General features: G+C 44.6%; 1 protein-coding gene across 3 annotated transcripts in view; it reads left to right on the forward strand.

Moving 5' to 3' along the window:
• The window catches only part of ZCCHC2 (zinc finger CCHC-type containing 2), a 60,997-nt gene that overhangs the window by 4,145 nt on the left and 33,750 nt on the right, over positions 1-23,102 (forward strand). For all 3 annotated transcript variants that reach the window (XR_009406019.1, XM_059409786.1, XM_059409785.1), the window contains exons 2-5: positions 11,372-11,483; positions 14,470-14,546; positions 16,828-16,899; positions 21,141-21,253. Coding sequence is in view for 2 of the 3 variants with exons in the window: in XM_059409786.1 (XP_059265769.1) it covers positions 11,372-11,483; positions 14,470-14,546; positions 16,828-16,899; positions 21,141-21,253 (374 nt within the window). In the remaining variant the exon portion in view is untranslated. The remainder of the gene's footprint in view (positions 1-11,371; positions 11,484-14,469; positions 14,547-16,827; positions 16,900-21,140; positions 21,254-23,102) is intronic.

Consider the following 23,102-nt stretch of genomic DNA (forward strand, 5'->3'; position numbering starts at 1 on the left):
TACATTGAAAAGTAATATTCTCGAGCTTTTTAAAAAATGTGATTTGGAAAATGTTACATTAGATTACAACTTAAATATTGCTTTTAGGATACTTGTGCATAAAGTTCATCTTCTTTAACTCCTGTGGACTGCCAGTCACTTATATAAAATTCAGCATGCAGTATACGTTAGCAGTGTCCTGGGAAATGTGTGTGATTGATGTAGTTTGTTGTGTTGATAAAGTTACAGATTGCCTCTATAGCCTAGCTGAAAAAAAATTGGTTTTAAAAGGGGTCCCTTATTAGGAACCCAAACTGTAAATGGCCTGTTAGCAATAGTGACAAAAAACTGCATAAGTTTTTTTTTTTTTTTTTTTAAGATTTAATTTGTTTGACAGAGATCACAAGTAGGCGGAGAAGCAGGCATAGAGAGAGGAGGAAGCAGGCTCCCTGCTGAGTAGAGAGCCCTATGCGGGCTCCATCCCAGGATCCTGGGATCATGACTTGAGCCAAAGGCAGAGGCTTTAACCCACTGAGCCACCCAGGAGCCCCACGCATAAGCATTTTAAAAGATGTAGTTTTGTTGGTGTTTCATTGAAAAGAGAAGAGCCAAGCTTCCTATATTTGCATGCTTAAAAGACTCTCCTAACTGCTCCTGAAAATGGATGTTCTAATTTTGGGGACTTAACCCTCCATTAGCAACACAAAGGCTGAAAAAAAAAAGCATAAAATGCTTAGACTATCATAGTAGCCGGTTAGTAGTTAATATTGTTTGTGTGGTGGTGTTTCTCTGGAGATTGTGTTTTCAGTATCCTTCCTCAAAACATAGTTGCTTGGCAAATACCTTGAATAAAACAGAAACTGAAAACTTCAGATAGTATTTAGTGTGGTAGATAGTATTTAGTGTTGTTTGAATTCACAAAACATACCTGAACTCAGAAAAATTAAGTGGTCCTGTGTCTTACAAAAATCAATGAAGAGAACTCAAAAAATTGTTACTTTCTTATAGCTTAGGTTAATTAATACGGTACTTGACAGAGTAAGTATCGCAAGTCATTCTGATAGGACAGAAAATGCACTGGTAGTGTTGGGGCCTGGAAAAAAAAAAAGAGTGTTAACACAAATGCTCCTACTGTAAGAGAACTTGAATGTGTATGTGGCAACACTAATCCTACTGCAAGTATGACTGAAAACGAGAGGGGATTCCTGCCATCAGGCACTAAAAAGATGTTTTCTAAAAGTGATTTTTCAAGAAGAATGACTAAACTCCCAGATGAGAAATACCTTTATTTAATTGTTGGCCACCACTGGGAGATTTTAAACTGAATAGCAGCACTGGAGCCATAGGCGTGGAGAAGGCTTTCCTCCCTCCTACGGTGGGGGGATAATAACAGTGCTTATGTGAGATTGTTAGGATCAAATGAATGAGTACTTGTAGAGTAATGTCTGGCACATGATCTTCGCTAAATGTTAGCAATTATAAGTAAAAGTTTAGTCTTGTTTGGAAGGTGCTGATAAGAGGAATGGGAATAGCATCTCACAAATTACCAGTGGGAGACAGAACCAGCCGTATCTTTTTTTATTTTTTTTAAGACTTTATTTATTTGACAGAGGTCACAAGTAGGCAGAGAAGCAGGCCGAGAGAGAGAGAGAGAGAGAGAGAGAGAAAGCAGGCTCCCTGCTGAGCAGAGAGCCCAATGTAGGGCACGATCCTGGGATCATGACCTGAGCTGAAGGCAGAGGTTTTAACCCACTGAGCCACCCAGGCGCTCTCCAGCTGTATCTTTTGTGGGAAATTTTAGATTGGTTTGGCTGCAGTAAAATATAAGAGCAGTTCAGTTAATAAAGGCCGTTTTCCTGGAAGAGGCTTTTAGAATATGAGAGTTAGTGATTATTTTAGTAGCAAATGGGAGCTACTGGTATCCTTCTCCAAGTACTTCTGTTTTTCTGTACAGAGATTTTACTCAGGCAAGAACTCAAGGAAAGCTTGACCCACAATAGGAGAGGGTGGTTGAAAGGGAGAGGAGGAAACTGCTTTCCCGCACGTTAACTAGTATGATACATATTTATACACACACACACACACACCTTTTGTACACTTTTGTACCGTTTGTACTACCTTTTATTTTTTTTTTTGTGGGAGAGAGGACAGGAAGTATGCTGCAGAGGTGACCAGAGGCCTTGAGTGATTGCCTGTTTAGCAGTAGACTCGGCTTCCATTCCTGCTCTGCCATTCACTCTGTGACAGTAGCCAGGCTATTTAAGTTCCTGAGCCTCAATCTTATCTGTGAAATGGCATTAATAACTTTCTTTTGAGGTTGTGGTAATTGAATTAATGAGATAGCATGTAAAATAACATACTGTCTTGAGTACAAATCTTCTGTTGAGAATGATGCGCAGTGCACTTTTCCACTAAGATGGAGCCTTCTGCATTGTTTTATCAGTTGTATTCAGGAATGGGCTTTCGTTTTTTTCTTCCCATTTACATAGTATTCTCCGTATTGTTCTCTATTACCATTCCTCTAAATTGATTGGCATTCAGGAAGGATGGGTAATTGTAAAGGTAGTGTTTGAGGCATTTATTTGAGGCAGTTATTTTTAACTTTTTAAAATTTATCTATTTGAGAAAGCATGGGGGAAGCAGAGGGAGAGGGAGGGAATCTCTCGCATATTCTGTGCTGAGCTCCGAATCCAAGTCCAGGCTCAATCCCATGACCCTGAGATCATGACCTGAGTTGAGATTATGACCTGAACCCAAATCAGTTATTGGACCGTTAGCCAGCCAGGCACCCCTGAGGCATTTATTTTTAATATTTACATTGTAAAGATCTGGTATGCCACAGATAAAAGAAAACCAAAGGAAGCATTTCTCTGGGTCACAAATTATTAAAATATGTATTTTCTCCATAGTGAGTTCAGGGATAGAAATGGGGAACATACATATTCTGATTTGGGATAATCATTAACTCCCATGCAGCCATAATCTACTTTAAATCTTTATCCAGTTTTCTCATTTAGTCAGGAAACTATCCTATAATTTAAAGCTGTTTTGCCTTTTTGTTAGATTACATAATTTTTAGTTACTTCAAAGCACAGCCTGCAATCCATGCATAATAAAGGAACATTTTATGCTTTTTAAAATAGAAGCTACTAAATTGACTATTTTAAAACTTATTATTTTTTTCTTTTCTTGAGAAATATTAAGCTAAAGTTTTAAAAAAAATTTTTTTATTAAAGACAGAGGCAGAAATGACATGCGCTAGCCTCGAAGCCAACCGAGCTTATTTATTGACTTTTTCATCACTGAGGACTGTGGAGCAGCACTCCCCTTCCTCACAGAGAAGGCTTTGTGGCAGAGCCTGCTTCTCGCCGCCTGTGTAAACAGCCACTCCAGAAGGGAAGTGCCTCGTTGCGTGTTGCTGTTACACGTGGCAAGACTCCTGGGCCCTTGGTAGGACATTTCCCTCCTGTCCTTCCTGTGCCACAGGGAACCTTTGGCCTTTAATTCCTTTCTCAGTGTCTTGGCTCGTTCAAAATGTCTCATGCTTCTTCAAGAATTAACTTACTTGAGGTCACATACAGGTTTTAAACAGGTCGCTTTGGCAAGTTGTTTTGTCTTTACAAGTTCCCGGCTGCTCAGTCAGAAATGGGATAGCATCCGTGTTCCTTGCCTGTAACTGCCGGGAAGATGACCCCGGTCGCATGTATGAAAATGCCAGTAAACAAGCGTAAGAGGTACATACCCGTGGATCTGTCCAGTGTCCGAAGAGGGACTAGCACAGTCGGGTTGCAGTGGATGAACAGAAATGCCAGAGTAGGAAGGGCTGGTAGGGGTTGGGTCACAGAGGGCCTTGACAGACAGGAAAGGAGTGGGTTGCCAACAGGTTGCAGTGAAATTGAAAATCTGTGTGGGTGCACTGGTCGTGTGTCTTTCTGCCACATCCACTGTCCCTTTATGTGTGATGTGTAGGAAAGGCATGAATCATTGATTTAGGAAAAAAAAAAAAACCCAAACTCTTCCAGGCTAATCCAATTCTCTCCGTGGTACCATTAAACTCCTAGTCACTCTGATTGGTTTGATAACCTTAACCCTCTCGTCCCCTCGTCCTGGCTGTGCCGTTTTCTTCCTGGACTTGATTCAGCACGGATTCTGCTGTTTTTAGCCTTTCCACCTCTTCCCTGTTGGATACCACTGCCAGATACGTCTTCCTAAAGCAGTGTTGAATCGCATCACATACTTTGCTTTGACTGAGGGAACCTGGCCTCTAGTAAGTCTTGGTCTTAAAAGCTCTGTCTCCCACTGTGTTCACACATCCATCCCATCTTCCATTCAGAGCGCCCGCGTGATGTCTGCTGGAATTGTCCCTGTGGCTGTCTTCTCATAAGATTCTTTGCTGCCTCTGAAGGCCAGCAGTGTGTGTATTCTCTGCTGTAATTTTGGTACTTCTCTGACTTTTTTCCTGTTTTTTTTTTTTTTTAAACTTTACTTTGAAATAGTCTTAACTTATAAAATTGACCTTCCTCCTAAATTTTAAGTTCCACAAAGACTTAGGCTTCATGTTTCTTTTTTTTTCTTTTTTCTTTTTTGTCAATAATGCGTATATCCTAAAAGCTCACTCAAAATTTCTTATGCTTAGGCTTTTTTGATATGGCTCTGAAAAATACCAGTATGATAAATTGCTTTAAGACAAAGTACATCAGGAAGTGATTTTTTTGCTTTGTATGAATTATGCTTCTCGGCTACTTTATAACAGTCTTTGCAGCTCTGTAGTACAGGCACAACTGTTCTGGAAATAATAAAGGGAGTTACTGCTTTAGGTAAAAGCGTGGAGCAGTATAGATTTGAACTGAATCTTCAATAGGTGAATGGTCAGTAATTGTATTTATTAGTTATTATTCCAAAATCAGGCCATTTATAGTCCAAGTTAAGCTTTTTGTGTGGGGGGCATGCATAAGTTGGGCAGACCTGTGGATGGTGCTTTGATAGGATGAAGAACTCCTAAATCGTAGGCCAACCTCTTCCTTAAGTAGTTGTTTGTAGTTGCCTGGTGTTGATCTCCAATCTGTGATTCTTTTGAGGAGTGGAGGAGTCAGATGCCCAGCTGACCCAGTATCCTGCTTAGGATCAGAAAGTTAAAAACTGCTCCCTGAAGTGAGCCATCTGCAGACTAAGAATGGGGGATTTTTACGTTCTTGTTAGGAATATCTAAGGAAACCTAACTTTCCCCCAGCATGTTATTTTTCATGAAGGGAGGGTGTCACATGACTGATTTGGTGGTGGTCCTAGAAGCCACCACGAACAGCGTCGTGTGTGTTTGGAGCTACTTGAGAGAGAGGCCATCAAGCTTAGGGGAGGTTACCTGATGAAGAGAGCGGTCTTGGGTGGGCTTGTTTGGGGATAGTGCCAGTTCTAACAGGTGGCATTAAATGCAAGTCCTCATACAGCGTTTCTCTGCACTGTCCTGTTTACCAACCTATCCGTTAGTCACTGTCAAAGATCCATTTTAAACACAGTAAGCTTGCATGTCTGCATGGCTCCAGGAATGTTTCCCCGCTGGCGCCGAAGGCTGGGGCTCTGCTGCCGGAGCTGGAGGGCCCGCAGTGCCGCGGGCGGTCAGACTTCTGAGCCCCGGTCTCGCTTCCTTCCAGGACCCTTTGAGCCTCCTCCCTCATCTCCTCTGGATTGGCCAGAGAAGGCAAGGGCAGCTGGCAGGTGTAATTCGCTGGAGCTGCTGGATTGTGAACGGGGTGTGTTCTGTTCACCTCCCCTGAAACATCTGGTAAAGTGGGATTTAAAGGTTTGGGGGGTCCTAGCCCAGGGGATGTTGCTGTTCCTGGTTTAGCCTCCTAGTTTGAGGGAACAAGAGGAGATCTCTTCCCTTCTGTAGTAGGGAAGCAGAAGCTTGGTTGGTAAATGCAGATGCTGGGTCTGAGGGTGGTGGAGGGATCCCAGCTTCGGTTTAGGACGGGAGGCTGTCCCCCTCCCCCAGCCCTGCCTTCCATACTTTCGCAGTTTGTGGTCTAAGTTTATAGTCCTCCCCCATCCACCTGTGAGCCGCAGGCGCCTACTAGAGACTGTGCTGTTGGCACTGAAAGCAGAACCGTGACGGGAGTTTTGCAAGGAAAACCTCAAGGCCAGCGACATTTTTCTGGGATGGAAGCTGCGGTCCTCCTGCTCCGCTGTAGGCTTCCCTGTCAGCATTCTTGCTAACTGCAGATCCTCCTGGTTCAGCTCGCTGGACAAGACAGTCACGTCAACAGTTTGAATGGTTTTAAAATTCGTAATACATTCCCGGGGCTCTCCAGAATCCGCAGAAAGTTCTGCTTCCCTCCCTTCTCGTTCCACCCGCCCAGCTGCCATCCGGTCGCGCTCTGCACAGGTCACCACTTCGTGTCACATCGAGGAGACCTTGCAGAGCTGCAGTCGCAGTGGCCACGGCGGGTCTGGGGGCTCCAGTGGCAGAGAGGACACATGGGTACGACGAACTTCGGGCCTCCCCCTCCATTCAGTGGCTAGGGTGCATTGACCCCTGCTTTATGGTCCGTTCTGCCACATTCGTCTACACCTTCTAGCCAGAAGAAACCAGAAGTTACAAGCGAGGTGAGCCCCGATCCCAGCAGAAACTCGCATGGTGCTGTCCCCCAGCCCCTGAGCTGTGGCGCGGCAGGTGCTGGCAGCGGGGCTCTCCTGCGCCGCTTACCGCTCCTGCCGCTTCCCGCACAGCAGTTGCCCCTCCTCAGTTGCTGCAAGGTGACGCCAGGTGTTACCGTGGGTTGAGTAGAAATGAGGCAAATGCCTGGCCCTTCTCAGCAGCCTCTTGGAGAGGCGGCAAGGAACTCTTCCCTTCTCCCTGGCGCCTTTCCTCTTCTTCCACGGAATTGGACATCTCAGGACATGTTTCTTGTAACTAATCGTTTTCTCACATTCAAAGTAAGGCTTTCTATGAATCCTTCTTAAATAATAACATGCTTTAGTTGGGACCTGGTGATGGAGAGAAGAGAATTTAAAATCTATGACTATGTAGGGGCGCCTGGGTGGCTCAATGGGTTGAGCTTCTGCCCTCGGCTCAGGTCATGGTCTCAGGGTCCTGGGATCGAGCCCCGTCTCAGCCTCTCTGCTCAGCAGGGAGCCTGCTTCCCCCTCTCCCTGCCTCTCTGCCTGCTTGTGGTCTCTCTCTGTCAAATAAATAAAATCTTAAAACAAACAAACCTATAGCTGTGTAATAAGTTATACCCAGACTTGGTCTGGGCTTAACCCAGACCCATTTTATTATTATCTCCCAGAGTTCCATGGGCCAGGGGTGTAGACGGGCGATGAAGAGTGAGGGAGGCTTGTCTTGGTTGCGGGGTGTCTGGAGATGGTGGCTGGGACCTAGAGCTTCCCCCCACCCTCGCCAGTGCAGCCTCCTCAGGGCAAGTGCACTATGTAGGGGGTGGCTGGGGTGGGGGGACGGTGCTCAGGCCCCAGGGCTTCTGGGGACTTGCCCCCGGCAGTCCCGAATGTTCCTTCCCTCACAGTCTGTGGGTCAGGCATGTCTGGGAAAGCCAGCTGAGACCCACCGGCTGGGGGGTTAGATCCACCTTTCAGTGGGAGGGCCATCAAAGTATTTTTAGCTCTATTTAATTTACCACAGAAACTTAATAAGATTTTGTGGTTAGATACTAATCATCATCAAGTCTCACTTGATGAGTGTAAAAAAAAACTTCTGAAGAATTTAGTCCATTTAAAAAAAAAAGCTATAAAATTCTGAATTTCTTTATTTTTTAATAGAGAATGCCCTGGTGTTTTTAAATTTAGTCTGCATCAAAGGACAAGAGGAAGCATGCAGAACACTGTTAGATGAGCTAAAATAAACTCCATCTACAGCTTGACCTTTGTTAAAATAAAAGGAGATCACTGTGACCTTTATTCTCCATGATATGTTAGAAGACTCTTGTTTAGTTTTGTTTTTAAGATTTTATTTATTTGACAGAGAGATCACCAGTAGGCAGAGAGGCAGGCAGAGAGAGAGGAAGGGAAGCAGGCTCCCCGCTGAGCAGAGAGCCCAATGCGGGGCTCGGGGCTTGATCCCAGGACCCTGAGACCATGACCTGAGCGGAAGGCAGAGGCTTAACCCACTGAGCCACCCAGGCGCCCAAGAAGAGTCTCTTTTGGACTGTCCAGGCAACTGACTATTTTAGGCTTTCCTCACACTGGTGAAATCTCAAGTCTGTAATTGTGTCGGATATACATTATAAAAGTTAAATTGGAGTAACCTCTGGAATGAATGAACTGTCCAGCCTGCCGTGTTACCTGACGTAGATTTGTGCTAACCAGGAGCTCTTAAGGCTCACCTTAGCACAGAAAACGCTTTCCTCAGATGACTTACAGAAAGGGAGAGGGAGAGCACACACATTCTCATGTTTTTTTTGTGTGTTCCTGTGCATATATTTTATAGGCTTAGATTTTTAAATTTCATTTTTTAATCCAAGCAGAGAAAGATTCGCTACTTTTCCCTTGTTCCTGACTCTTTAACTAGTCTTTGTAAAATGCCAGTTTTGGCATGTCTTCTATAGTGCGTTTTCCTGGAATCTGAACTTAATAGAGAAAGGGAGTGTAACGTCTCTCTGGAAGATTCCATAAACCAGTGCTTCTCAACTTTTATGACACCCTTCCCCCTACTGAGAGTAAAGGAAGCATATTTGACATGTGGAAAGGGGAGACAGCAGAACAGAGAGCCATTTGCTGTTGGGACTCCTAAACTTGATTCTGACCTCTGAAACTCACAAAGGCGTTAGATTAAATTTTTACTAAAGTGATAAAATTGCGAATTTTATACATAGTTTCTGAATTTGGTTTAAATAATTTTATAGCATTGAAGCATGCTGAGATGTAGGGTGGAAGAAAACTTAAGTAGTAGGTTTTTTCATGGGAAAGACTCTCGAACTTCATTTTTCTCCCTAGATTATTAAATAGGAGACCGTTTCCTGGCTGTTAAAAAGTATAACTTCAGACTTTAAAAATTTGATTTTGACTGTGAAGTGGACTACTTTCTCATGGTTGCTTCAGTGTAATATTTGTGGAGGCAGCATAATAAAATTATTTTTAAAAATTTTTATTTTTTGTTATAAAATGTATAACATAAAATGTGCCATTTTCACACCTTTTTGAGTGTATAGTACAGTAGCATTCAGTACATTCGCATTCTTGTGCAACCATCGCCATCATCCATTTCCAGGGCTTTTCTTTTATCCCAGACTGACCCTCTACATCCATGAAGCAAATTCTCCTCTGCGCCCCAGCCCCGCACCGGTAGCCACCGTTCCGCTTCCTGTCGGTGACAGGGACCGTTCTGGGTACCTCATGGGAGTGGGATAATACTTTGTGCTTTTGTGCCAGGCTTATGTCACTTAGCACCACGTCCTCGGGACTCATCTACATTGTAATATGTATTCGAGTTTTATTCCTTCTGTAGGCTGAATCCCACTCAGTTGTGTACACAAGCCACATCCCGTTTATCTGTTCGCCCAGTGGTAGACATTTGAGTTTCTACCTTTTGGCTGTTGGGAGTGATGCCGCCATGAAAAAATGCCTTGTTCACGTCCCTTGCTTTTCTCCACCTGGGAGCAGCATCGCAGGACCACGTGGTAACTCAGTGTCTCAGGGACTGCTGCTCTGCCTCCGCCGGGGCTGCTCTATTTTCCCTTCCTCCGGGGCGGGGGTGCACGAAGGTTCCAGTTCCTCCACATCCTCACCAGTCATCGTCGTGTTCTGTGTTTTTTGGAGAACAGCCATCTTAATGGGTGCGAAGCGGTATCTCAGTGTGATTTTGATTTGCGTTTCCCTGATGAAAACTATCTGGTTTGTTTGTTTGTTTGTTTTGGCGGATTTTGCATTTCTATTTGAAGGTGTTATTTTTAATTTATGAATCACAAATGAGCAGTGTAGAAAAATATTCTATAAAAAAATGGTTGACTTACTCAACTAAACTTCCAGTGAACACAAGTATTTGAGAGGAGTACAGTGCTTACTTACATTGATTTTTTTGAAGTTTTTACAGCAGTGTTAGGCCAGTGCTGTTTTATGACTTTGTCATTGATTATATGATCTAGATTAGGAAACAGATAAGTTTGTTGTTGCTAGAAGGATTCTTGCGGTCTACCTTTTTAAAATCATTAATACTGAAAATTGTTGAATGCCATCATGCAAAATGATTTGGAAGTTGGATGTTGATGAAGAGAGCTGTGCTGTCCTTCTTATTAAGTGGTTCTGTGTAGACAAATGCTTATTTCCTTGGGTTTCTACAGGAAGACAGGCTATATATAAGGCTGAAGCTTAGCTCCCAGGAGTGTCTAATAGGATGCTTTCTTCCCAGAAATAGAGCTGTCAACGTGCAGCTCATACCTGCTGTCAGGCCAGCATGCGTGAACAAAATATTTTTAAGATGGCAGAACAAAATATTTTAAATGAGGATTCTAGGGAAGTGATGCGTCTTGTGTTTGCTTCATTTCTAAATTGGCACAATTTTTAAAAATTAATGTATATTATTGCACGTTTGTCAAATAGTAATTGTCTGTTAAAACTGGGGTGGTTTGTTCTGAGTAGTATTTTGAGATTCTGAATGTGAAGGTGTAAGGTGTACATTGTGATAAAGAGTTGTAAGGCTGTTTTATTTTTTTGGCTTAATCAGTGTGTTGTAGGAACAATATATGCACTGCTTTGGTTCTGGAGAGCCGTGGGTGAGATAAGCAGGCCCTTCCTGACTCCAGGCAGCAGTTCTCTCAGAAGTAAAACTTCCTCCAGCTCACTGAGGATAGTGATTGGCTGAGCAAACTCAGATTTAGGGCCCAGTCGCTGTTAGGTGGCTACTGTGACTAATGGTAAACCCACTGGCCATACTCATTCTTGTTCGAAAAGATTTGGCAGATACTGATGATAACATTTTGTAAAACTTTTTCCTACCAAAGCATCTTTTAGACCATCACTAAAATCAAGTAGTGAATAGAAATTGCGAAATTAATGTAAAAAACAAAATTCTCATGTATATGGGGTGTTACCATAAAGGATATCCTCCTTTATCTGTGTTCCTTTGATTCTGGTTCACTTTGGTTTGAATTGACATTACTGGGAAGTCCCAAGTCATAATGTGCAGTATGTCCCAAGAACATTGGGACAGGAAATAATGGATGGAATATTACTGTGAAATGAAGATATATATTGATTCTTTTTCCTTACTGATGAATGCCAGTTTGTACCTTTCTACCCGTAACATATAATCAGCTATTTGAGCTCTAAAGTTGCTGTTAAAATCATTGCTGTTACAAGTATAAGACTTGAATATCGTTTATTTCTGTGGAGTTGACTCTTCTTAGACTGTGCAGTAGACTAACATGTGCCCCTCTTTCTCACCTAGAACGATTCTGCTCATGGTGATTACACGCCAAGTAATGAGGCCAGTTTACTAGAACAAGCCCCAATACCTCACGATGGACTTCCTGTGGCACCTCATAGAACCCAGCGAGAAGGTATGCTTGTTTTTTTGTTTTTGTTTTTTTAAGGATTTTATTTATTTATTTGACAGACACAGTGAGAGAGGGAACACAAGCAGGGGCAGTGGGAGAGGGAGAAGACAGGGAGAAGTAGGCTTCATGCCAGGCAGGTGCCTGATGCTGGCAGGGCTCGATCCCGGGACCCTGGGATTATGACCTGAACCGAAGGTAGACGCTTAATGACAGAGTCACCCAGGCTTCCTGGTATGCATGTGTTTTGTAAACTACAGGGGAAGGTTGCAGAGTGCTAGTTACCTTGGTTAACTCTAATTCTTCTCTCTTTTTTGGAGTAGAGATATTCTCCAGGTCCTACGTTTGGCTCAGGCCCAAGTCCCTTACCTTTCCGATCTGCATCTGGGCTCCTGCTTCTCAACCCTTGGCCCGTCCTGGCTTGTGTTTACTTGGTTCTGCCTTGCAGTTGGTTTTCTTAAATCTAGTTGCATACTTTTGGAGTGCAGAAACCTTCACATTTTCCCAAAGTATTTGGTTGAGTGCTTTATCTGGAGAATGTGCTCAGCATTTCCTGAAAAAAGAAATTTTACGGAAGTTCACTGTAAGAAAGTGAAGAAATTTCTTACAAACCCATGCTTCCTACAGTAAGGCAGATTTCAAGAGGGCTGGGATGGGGGAATTGAAAGGACATTTCCATCTGAAAAGAAGGGAGCTCAGATATTCACTTCTCTTAATATTTGGGGAGTCCGTTAACCTGAGGGGAAAATTGAAATGGAAAACATAGACGCCCCCCGGGTAGCCTGGGCCCAGTGAAGTGTGTGCAGTAAGCGTCACACACAGTTATGGCAGCTTTGAATCAACATCATTTTGTCTCCTCTCAGGACCAACAATAGTCCTTTTTGTGTAGTGCATTTTTCCTCACAAGAGGAAAAATAGGTATGCATGTTTAATGTATTTTAAAAAGTCTACATAATTACCTATTCCAGCCTGTTCAAAACTATAGAACTACCTGACTGATCGTCTCCTTCAGCCACACTCATTGCACGTGTGAGTGACCCGAAGCAGAGTTTGCTTCTTCAGTGAAGGTCCTTTTTTTTTTTTTTTTTTAATAGAAAATATTTTAGAAAAACAAAAAATGCATCAAAATGCTAACACCCACAAGATGGTACTATCGGTGATTTTTCTCACGTTCTTTAGTTTTGAACCAACGCATGTGATCTCTGCTGCTTAGTTTTAATTTATGAGGGCCGGAGGGATTTATGAGGGATGGCTTACCGGCCATCCCTCACCATACTCTTGTCTTGCTCATCTTGATTCTGAGAGATCAGGCTGAAGACCTAGCCCCATTCCCTTACCCCATAATGCCCCAGTGGTCCCCTATCCTTGCCTAGCCCACAGACTGGCGGAAGTAGAGGTGCTTTGTATTTTCTGAACGTAGATTGGTTCGGATGGTTGTTATTAAATAGCATCGTCCTTTACATAATTTAACAGGAAAGAAAACGGCGGCTCTCCTTGCCCCGCACTCGCCGTGGTTGTACCGCGTCAGATCTGAGGACTTCAGGCTTCCCACCTGGCTTTTGAGATTTTCTTTTGTTTCCATCCTCAGCATTTCTCGCCCAGTGAGGGGACCTTTTCCTAGAAGCGGGCCACCAAACACTGTATATGTATGGAAATTTGGCACAAAATAATGGTGGTGGTATCTTCTTTGTTAGGAATGTCTGCTTTCCCCCAAATGTCTGTTCCTTTCCCTTTCCTGTTTCCCCATTGCTCACTCTCCGTGGTCTACAACCGTCTTAATTCTTCTCTCTGCTTCTGTTACTTTGTGTATTCTCCTTCATCTATTTCAACTTTTTTCTCTCCGAGTAAATTCTTTTCCTTTTCTTCACCATCTCCTGCCCCCTGAATTTAACAGTGACCCTAGTCTGTGGAATCCCTCTCCTGACTCCCATGACCTTTGTCATGTTCGTGACTACAGTCTCATTAGTGCTTACATGCTGTTTCTTCTTTTCAGACCCTGAGAAACAGCTGCTCTTGCCTCCCCCCCTCCCCCAAGTCCCTGTATTGCGGTTAGTAGCCTGGCCGTTTTCAATTTGTAAAGACACTTACTTCCTGAAAGATGGTATTAAATGAGTAGTTCCGGAATTTGCACATTTGCTTACTTCATTAATAAGGTGGCATCTTACCTAGTTCAATTCAGAGTTACGTATGTAATTTAGGACCACTACTTTAACTGTATATAGTCAGTTGTGAAAAATTTTGCTATAGTGAAGCTTTACAGTGAAGTTCATGAATAACATTACATTTATAATACTATTATATGATATTAAGGGTCCTGTTGAGAACAACAATTTTTAAATTCCCAATTGGAAAGAAATTTTTATCAGTTTTATGTATTACATTTGAAAGTTCTCTTTTCAGTTTACTTATTTTTTTTTAAAGACTTCATTTATTTATTTGACAGACAGAGATCACAAGCAGGCAGAGAGGAAGGGAAGCAGGCTCCCTGCTGAGCCAGAGAGCCCCGCAGGGCTCGATCCCAGGACCCTGGGATCACAACCCGAGCTGAAGGCAGAGGCCTTAACCCACTGAACCACCCAGGTGCCCCATAGTTCTTTTTTCAGTTTAAACAAAAATTAGGTATTTTCTAGTTCATACCTACCATGCATGAAAAATTGAATAAAGTGCTGTCGGCGGTAATTGGAATAACAAACATTTTGGAGATGGTCCTCTAGAAAAATAATCTTTCCTGTAGGTGTATTTTATTTATTATTTATTGGTGCTTAACAGGATGCTCGGAGAACTGCTGAGGTCCTTGGCATGCTTAATGGATATAGGAAAAAATTCACGGATGAACAGCACGATGCTGTGCTTCTGCGCTTTTCAGTTTTATGTCGTGATTTAAGACCAGTAGTAAAGGTGAAGCTAAATAGCTTAGTCGTTTAGCACTTGTCGGACTGGGTGACCGAAGCCTGCATCTGTGGAACCAGTCCTCGTGTTTTCTCTCTTTCAGCTGTGCACATTGAGAAGATAATGTTGAAAGGAGTCCAGAGAAAAAGGGCTGACAAGTACTGGGAGTACACGTTCAAAGTAAGCCCCTCTGCCCCAACGGGCTCTCATGTACCGTGTTAAACGACCTTTCGGGAAAAATGAAAATTGATCTTTGGAAAAACTTACAGCAGGTTTGCTAATTTAAGAAAAAGCTGTACGTATACATACGTTTGTCTTAATTAAGGGAATGTCCTGTTTTCATATGTGCTGCATGGTTTGCCAAGTTTTTAATTGTATCACATTAAAGTTACTTGACGATTTTATTTAAAAAAAAAAAAAAGTAAGAGCCTTTGATTTAAGGTGTAAGATATATCTTTAAAAGTAAAAGTAAACATTTTCTCTAGTATTTTTTAAATCGAGATCATGGGCCTTGTCTTTTCCTGGCATGGTTTTCCCTGGTATTTTTCTCCTCCTCTTCTTTCTCCACGAAGGTTTTATTCCCTGGCCTTTGTCGCCTTGTCTTCTTATCTCTCATTGCTTTCCTGTCATTCTGTCCTTCAGACAGCTGTCTAGTTAACCGTAGAGTCCAGCTTTGTCCCTCCCCATGTCTCCTTTTTGCCTGTTGCCTCTCATGTGGATTCCTCGTCCACATCCTGCTTCCTCCTCCCTGCTCGGGCTTCACTGTCTAGCCCTTTCTCCCAAGGTTGGACTGAGCGCCTTGAAGCCCAACGGACCGACGCCACGTTTCTGTGCTCGCTCACTTCAGTTCTTCCCCAAAGGTATTGCTCGCCAAACTTTAGCTGTGCCTTTCTCATGAAGTCATTTCTGATGCCCCGGCAGAGAGTGTTTCCGTGCATTCCGCGGTACCCTTCCTTCACCAGCTTCCCGGCCTTCCGTTTGGGTGACGTTTTTCCTCTCCAGCAGGTTATTAGCTCATGGAGAGCAGGACTCTTCATCCTTTGTCATCCCACTGTGTCCGACTTGCTCAGTGCATTTGTTGAGTGAATGTCAGAGCTCTGGCTTCTGCTCCGTGTGAGGAGTAGCCTCAGATTGCAAATTTTAAGTCCTTGTCTCCACATATTTCACTTAACGTGATGACAACCTGTGGCACAAGCCACTGCACTCTCTTCAGGCCGTTACGCAAGTACTCCGTTTGTTGTTGGAGCTCTTAGCTTATTTCTTCCTCCAAGCCTTTGTCATCCCCAGCCCTGGAACAGCCTTTCCCAGGCCATGGCACAGCTCCCACCCCTTCGACTCCTAGCCTGGCTCAAACGCTCCCTCCTGTGAGGTCTTTCTTGGCACCTTTCTGATGTGCTGTCCTGCTCCTGCCCCATGCCCTGTTCATTTTCTCTGGAGCCCGATCCCCGAGGGGAAGTCTTAACTATTCATTTGTTGTAATCTGTCTCATGCACCAGACCCTGAACCGCAGCCAGCAGAGACTTCGGCTGTCTTGTCCACTCCTGTGTCCCTTTCACTGAGAACAGGGTCTGACACAAGTAGCTGCTCAGTGAACGTTCGAATAATTAAAAATCACTTAAAAGATGTGCCAGTTAATGAGGATATTTGCTTTTAGGGTTGGTAGATACAATCTCTTATCTGTTATTAACTGTCTGATTAATAACGATATGACTAGCTGGTAAGACTGAGGTATTTGCATAATGTAAGTTTCACTTGGCTCAGATCATTGTAAAGTAGACATTATTAGTGGGCCGCCATCCAATCCACTGAATTAAAAGTGTCCAAGAGGGAAAGTGGCATAACAGATTTCAGTCTGGCTCTTCTGCTTCCTTGGGGTCAGACGTCAGTAAGGGAACCGTTAGAGTTTTAGTTTCTCCATCTGGAAATGGGAGATCATCAAACCTGCTCCATCCACCATAAAGGATTTTAAAGAATTGAGATAAAGATGAAATCTCTTCATAAGCCATTTATCCCATAAAAATACAATGTGGTACTATTGAAGAGGGGCAGTAAACTCTTAACTATTTCTCTGAAGAATTTATGTTTAATAATTTCCAGGAGATAGAATTTTTATCTTTCTTGCTATATAGATCTATACCGTCAAAAGTGTCATTTTAGAGTCATGCAACTTCTCCCTTTTGAAAAATTACTATAATGTAGTCACATTTTAAAAGACAACTTTACCAAACCATGTGGTGTGAAAGGAATTATTAAAACATTTTTTTGAGTAGAGTATGTCAATGTGCCATTAATTTTAACGATTTTGAGGAAATTAATGACAATGCCAGATTAACTTTATACTTCTAGTTGTTAATTTTAATAAAATTTAAGGCCCTTTGTTTTACATGTGGCTTTTTTCCAGCCAGTTCCTGCCTAAGAAATAACTATATAATATGTGTGTGTGTGTTTTTTTTTTAATCAGGTAAATTGGTCTGATCTTTCAGTCACAACAGTAACAAAAACCCACCAAGAACTACAGGAATTTCTACTGAAGGTAAAAGTACAGATTTTGTTGTTAAAATGATTTTTACGTAGTATATAGAATCCAGAAACCTCAGTATCAAGACAGACACCAGGAAGGCTGAACTACGTATATGAAGGTTGACTTAGAATTCTCCACGAATATCACCTATAGAAAATGTCATGTTATTTTAAACCCAAGTTTTCTTATGTGACCCATAGAAGGAAATGAAGGGTTTTCCACATTTAAAAGAAGTGGAACCTTAATTCCTTGTTCCTTGTCAAGGTGTATATTAATGGTGGCTGCTTGCGAGGGTCCTTCCTGTGAAAGGGTGTGTCTGCACCATGGGAGGAAGCTTGTCAGCCTTTGTTGTGCTTCTGAGCCCTAACAGCTCTTCAGCTCGCTCTGTGGACTTCCTTAAATCCATGTCCCTTGGTTCCTTCTTTGAGTTCCAGCCACCCCTCACCCCCCACCCCACTGTGATAGACTCTCCAGAGTGTTGAGAATAAGGGATAATGGAAACATCTTCCATTGACCTGCAGACGTAAAAGGTATCTCAGGTCATTTTGGTCAAACTCTTGCCCGTTTCTTTAAATTCTATTTTATTGAAGTGTGTATGAGTCGAGCTAAATATTAAAAGGAGGAAATGGGCTTAAATGGTTAACCAGTACCTTCCTATTTCTCAATAAGCAAATATACTTTAAAATATTTTTCTAATAAGGAGATAGAAAGTCCAGAAGCCAGGGAACATTCCCAACTCCATTACTAACTTTTGGGTGAAGGTGGGATGTAGTTATTGAACCTGTAACATGGGAAACTTTCAGCATCGTGCTGGTTTCTAAGTTGTCTGCTCGTCACTGTAAAGGTAGTCTTTCAGATCACGTGGTGGGTCTCCATTCTGAAAGCTGGACATCACTGTGTCGCCAGGTGGCAGAACTAAGAGCAGCCTGGTAGGTGCTGGCTCTGTGGGCGACATGGTTCCGTGGGCTTTCACAGTGTTTGTCCACTAACACCCAGGGACAACTTGAATGTCTTCCTTCAGCTTATTTTAAAGTGCGCTTTCCTGGTTAAGGGCTGAGAGTGCCTTCTGCCGCTTGAAGATGGTGACCTAACTGTGGGGCGGGGAGGGGTCATTCATTTCAGTTGGTGAAGGTCCCACATGGAAGGACGGGGCGCAGGAGCGCTGTTGTGCAGAGAAGAGGGCCCTTGGCTCCCCAGGAATACTAGCTCCTGGCTAACCGTCTGCCTGTTGAATAAGCTGGGAAGGGCTGGCCCGCACCACCGCCACACCTGTGCTTTTAAAATCTCTCCCATTTATATCTGACTTCTCTGTCTCAGTAGAATAAATCTATCCAAGTTGAAGGGCAAGTAGTCATGAACCGGTGTCCTACGGGTCAGAAATCAACGTGCTTTGTTTCTTTTTCTTGGGTTGCCCTTTCCATGGTGGAGTCTAACGCTGGAGAGTAGGTTGCAGGGAGATGGAGCTGAGGCTGAAATGTCTTGCATTGTGGAGTTGGCACGGTGGGGGTCCAGGGCTGCCACGTTTCAAGGCCAGTTCCCTGAGGCGTTATGGAATCGGGGTGCTACCCATCTGTCCCGTGTGCTGCCAAGAGACTTCAATGGAGAGCATGTGACTGAACTCCAGCCTCGGGCCTGGCATGGGGCAGAGTCTCTTCTCTTGGGTTTCCCTAAGCTTCAGCTCATTCATTCTTTGTCCTGACAGATTTTTTTTGCAATTGTCCAATTTTTCTAAAAGCTTAAGTGCTTGAAGAAAATACCGCCCCCTCTAAGTCACTCTTCAGAATCATGGTAGTTAATGATACCTCTAGTTAGTCAACTTTTGAATATAGAATTTTTCTAAAGTGGGACAGATGCCTTATCATTACATGAAATAATTGGCAACGTTGCATGCTTCTGGAAACTAATTGCCTCTTCTCAAACATCCTTTCAAGTTTACCATTTATCTTAACTCCTTTTTACCTTTTAAAATTGTCTATGAAAGTTACGAGTCGAGGTGTCCTTTTGACAGCCTGTGCATACTAACAGCCTTTAACCTTTGTAGATGCTGTTTAACTGCACTTACTATTTGCTATAATGTGGAAGAGGGAGTCTGAGGTCAGCGCTTTCAACCCTTTTTTCCCACGTAAACGGCAGCCTCTGTCCTCGCACCCCGGCCCTCTTCCCCTGCTGCTCTGAAGCTGCGTCTGACAGCTGTCTGCATCTCACTGTGAGGCTGGAAGCTCCACGCAGGCAGGCTTCGTGGCTTCCTACACGGCTGTATCCACGGAGCCTACGGCAGGACCAAGGACAGGGTTGGGGTTTGACTCTTTGTTGATTGAACGAATGAGGGATGACTGAGAAGAGTTACGGAAACTGAATGAGAACGGTGGCTCTCCATTAGGCCTCAGTGTATTGAATTTTTTTTTCTTAAGATTTTATTTGAGAGAGAGGCAGAGATGGTGACAGAGCATGTACAGGGAGGAGAGGGAGACACACAGACTCCCCGCTGAACGGGGAGCCTGATGCGGGGCTTGATCCCAGAACCCCAAGATCATGACCTGAACTGAAGGCAGTCGCTTAACTGACGGAGTCATCCAGGTGCCCCAGGCCTCAAGGTTTTTAAAATGAAGCTTGTGCTAGCGAGGAGAAACGCTTCCCAAACTCTCTATGCTGGTGCGAGGCTGAGCTGGGGCCCGGGGGTGGGGGCTGGGCCTGGAACGCAGACCGAGAGGTGAGGAAATTCAAAAGTGACTGGAATAGAAGAGACATGATTTAAAGCTGTATTTTTAGCAAATGTGCCTTCCTCTAGGACTAGAAATAGTCCTTGGAAATTGAAGATAAAAACCACTTGAAAATAAAGCATTTCGCAAATCCTGATGACTGCACATCCGTGCTCTGGCCCATCGCGTGCGCCGTCGGTGACCAGGCGGAGACGTGTGTGCTCGTGCCTTCCGGCGCTGCAAGGGCCGGCAGTGACTCCGCGGTGGGAACAGACCGCACCGAGGCCGGTTCGCCTTGGCTGTGTACAGATACTACGGAAATACATGCATAAAATGGGTACTACGGCATCTGTATTAAAATAATATAAATACGGAAATAGTCCTTTCTCTGGAAAATGTGTAGATTCGGGAGCTGTTTCTTCCCGATAGTGACCAGAGGCCTGGCTCTGCGCAGCGGGTGTGAGGGGGCCGGCAGGCCTCCCGCCGTGCCCCGAGGTCAGAGAACCAGAACCATTCTGACAAAACATCTTGATTCCATAGTCTCACTGCCTAGAATTAGTGATGCTTTATGCTGTCTTTGGGAAGTTTTCTTCTGTTCCTGAATTGTTGACTCAGAACGCGGATTTGTTGAGAGCAGCGTGTGAGCTGACAGTGTGTCACATTGTTCTCTTCCCACAGCTCCTCGGGGACTGTGTTAACGCTTCTGCTCCTCGTTTTAGTGAAAAGTGCCAGGAATGCAGGAGTTCGTTGTAAAGACTCATTATCAGAGGTTAAGTTTAAAACTTGAAATTCTTGAAAGACTTGGGAAGTTAGTTTTATAAGTGATTGCTTCATTAGGAATTTTTAAAAAGTGAGCTACTTAATAAACAAAATGACTTAAAGTTTTGTTTTTAAATAAAACCTTTCTTGGCCAAGTCATGATTTTCTGTGTGTGTGGCTGCTGGTACATCGCTGTGCGGGCACCACCGGCACGTGGCGGAGAGGGTTACTCACCCTTCAGTTAGTGCGTGAGCAAGACAGAGAGTTTTCGCCCCCCCCCCCCCCGCCCAGTTCTTTATGTGGTGCGTCGGCCTGTCAGTCTGGCATTGCCTGAGATTCAGATGCGGAGCAGGAGGCGCGAGGGTGGGAACTGTAAAGGCAGGGATAACACTTCTCGGAATCCTGCTTGAGGATTAAAATAACCGTGGCCCCGCTAGGCAAAATGTAGTTCCATGTCACTGAAGCGCTTCTGTGCGGATGGTCACTTCCATGTGGCACGTGGCACCTAGAACGTGAGCGGTTTGTGGGCGTGTCCCAGGAGCGCGCTGAAGGCTGCCGGGTTGTTCTGCCCTGTTCCAGAGCCCTGAGGTGTGCCCAGAAGGCAGAAGACCGTTTCCTCGTAGAAAAATCAGTGCTGCTTCAGTACGGGGCCTGTGTCCTGAAGATTTGGAGAAGGAACTGTTTTGGGATGATGACGGAGCAAGAGACATTTATCTTCCTTCCATGCCTCTGGTTTGTAACCTACTTAGTGTTAAGTGAAAGCTTAACATTGGCCTTGCTGTTTTTCTTTTCTAGCTCCCAAAGGAAGTGTCTTCAGAGACTTTTGACAAGACCATCTTAAGAGCCCTGAATCAGGGCTCATTGAAAAGGGAAGAACGGCGACATCCTGACCTAGAGCCCATCCTAAGGTAACCGTTCACTGGCGCGGTCACAGCGGTGTCACCGATGAGATAATAGGCATTGGGGGTCTTAGAATGGAGTTCAAGGGAGATCACTTTCTGTGGTCCTTCTTAAAATGGACTTTTTATCTGTGTGTTATTTGGGTCGAGGCTTACACTAGGAAACATCAAACTAATTACTTTGATCACTGGACTCCTCAACTCTCCGATATAAATAATTGCTTCTAAAATATACCAATATACAGTGACCCTCTTGTTTTCTCCATAAAATATTTATTAAAAGAGCTCCTTGTCCAAGAGCTCAACTTTAGAGATGTTTTCTATTTTAAGTTGTCAAGTAAGATTAGGCTAATGGGTTGGAAAGTAAAAGAAATTAACGCTCTGAAGACCAGCTCTTCTGTAGGGAGGGGAAGTTACAGTGGCGACAGCTGGGACACGGCGGGTCAGGCACAGCACTGGGGTCAGCTCCCGGAGCGTGCTGCGGGCAAGTGGGGTAATGGTGGCCCAGGGGCTCTGTGTGGGCAGGATGGGTGTGGATGTGGGTAAACATGCTTATTTCGTGATGGCAAGTGGAGGGATCTCTTGCCTATTGGCTTCTATTTTTTCCTAAAGTAAGAATCTGCTTAAGAATGGCTACCCTGAGGGTGGGGACCGAAAGTTGGAGAGCAGAAGGGATGTCCAGGACTTGTGTGGGGACGTGCACAATCTGATGCAGGAAACCTCGTCGACTGGCCAGGGCGTGGAGCCCATTTGAGATGGAATATCAGTAAATTATAGTGGTCTCGGGCTTTCGTTCTGTGTGGATTTTTAAAAACATCTTTCCAGCATTTCAGGTTCAAGTGCTAGGAAAGCAGATGGTTGGATAAGGACTTTTTTGCGATGTGATGAAGGGACACCAGGGCAGAGGAGTTTAGGGAAGCACGTGCAGTGTTTAAAAACAGACCGCTTCCCAGTGTGAGGATAGGGGAGCCGGACAGGAGCGTGAACCGCAGTTGAAGAACCCAGCGCCGTGGGAGTAAGCGGTAATGAAGCCGGTCAGAGCCTGAAATGCCTGAATTAGGGAATTCCGAGGCGGACCGGTGGCTGTGACTCTGAGAGGTTTGGGGTGTGGTTTCCGTGATTGTTAAATTGCTGCAACTCCCCCTTCTGTGAGGGTTTCCCTTTAGGAGAGAGAAATGAGGGCAGTCATGGCCGAGGAAACAATGCCGTTTTCCTGGCGACTTGTAGGGATTAATAAGTAAACTAAGGAAAAGCAGAGTTGAAACATACGGGCTAGATTCTGGGCTTGAGGGGGGCATCCCGCCCACCGTCCGAGGCCAGGAGTGGGCAGAGGGGGTGTTGCTCAGTGCCTGGCGCTTCCCCTGTGCCGGGGAGCCAGCGAGGCAGGGGCTAAGCCGAGTATGACTGCTGGAGAGTGACTATGACAGAGGGCACAGTGTCTGGAAGGCAGCTACAGTGGAGTCCCCCCACCTTCGCAGCCCTCGTGATAGGGCAGGGGAGCACCCCCACCTGGACGGGCTCACAGGCTTCTAGTCCAAGCAGGGAGGTGCGCAGCTGTTCATTGAAGACCTGGCTCTCTGGGGTGGCTCAGCACGCCCAGCGGGAGGGCTCAGAGACAGCCGTGGAGCGAGTGGTCACCGAGCATTCCGGGGATGATGGTGAGGGAGAGGTGGTCAAATTCCAGGGTCCCCTGTGCTACTCAAAAGTCAGGGAGCTCCTGCATCCCTGGGGATCTCATAAAGGTGCAGATTCTTAGCCCACAGTGCAGGAATGGGCTTGGTCCTGCGATGTACTGGGCTGTGGAGTGCTCCTGGTCTGCGAGGCACGCGCTGAGCACCCGGCCTTAGGGGGTAGGGAG

The sequence above is a fragment of the Mustela nigripes genome, chromosome 8 (genome assembly GCF_022355385.1).
Source record: "Mustela nigripes isolate SB6536 chromosome 8, MUSNIG.SB6536, whole genome shotgun sequence".
In the NCBI taxonomy this organism is placed as follows: Eukaryota; Metazoa; Chordata; class Mammalia; order Carnivora; family Mustelidae; genus Mustela; species Mustela nigripes.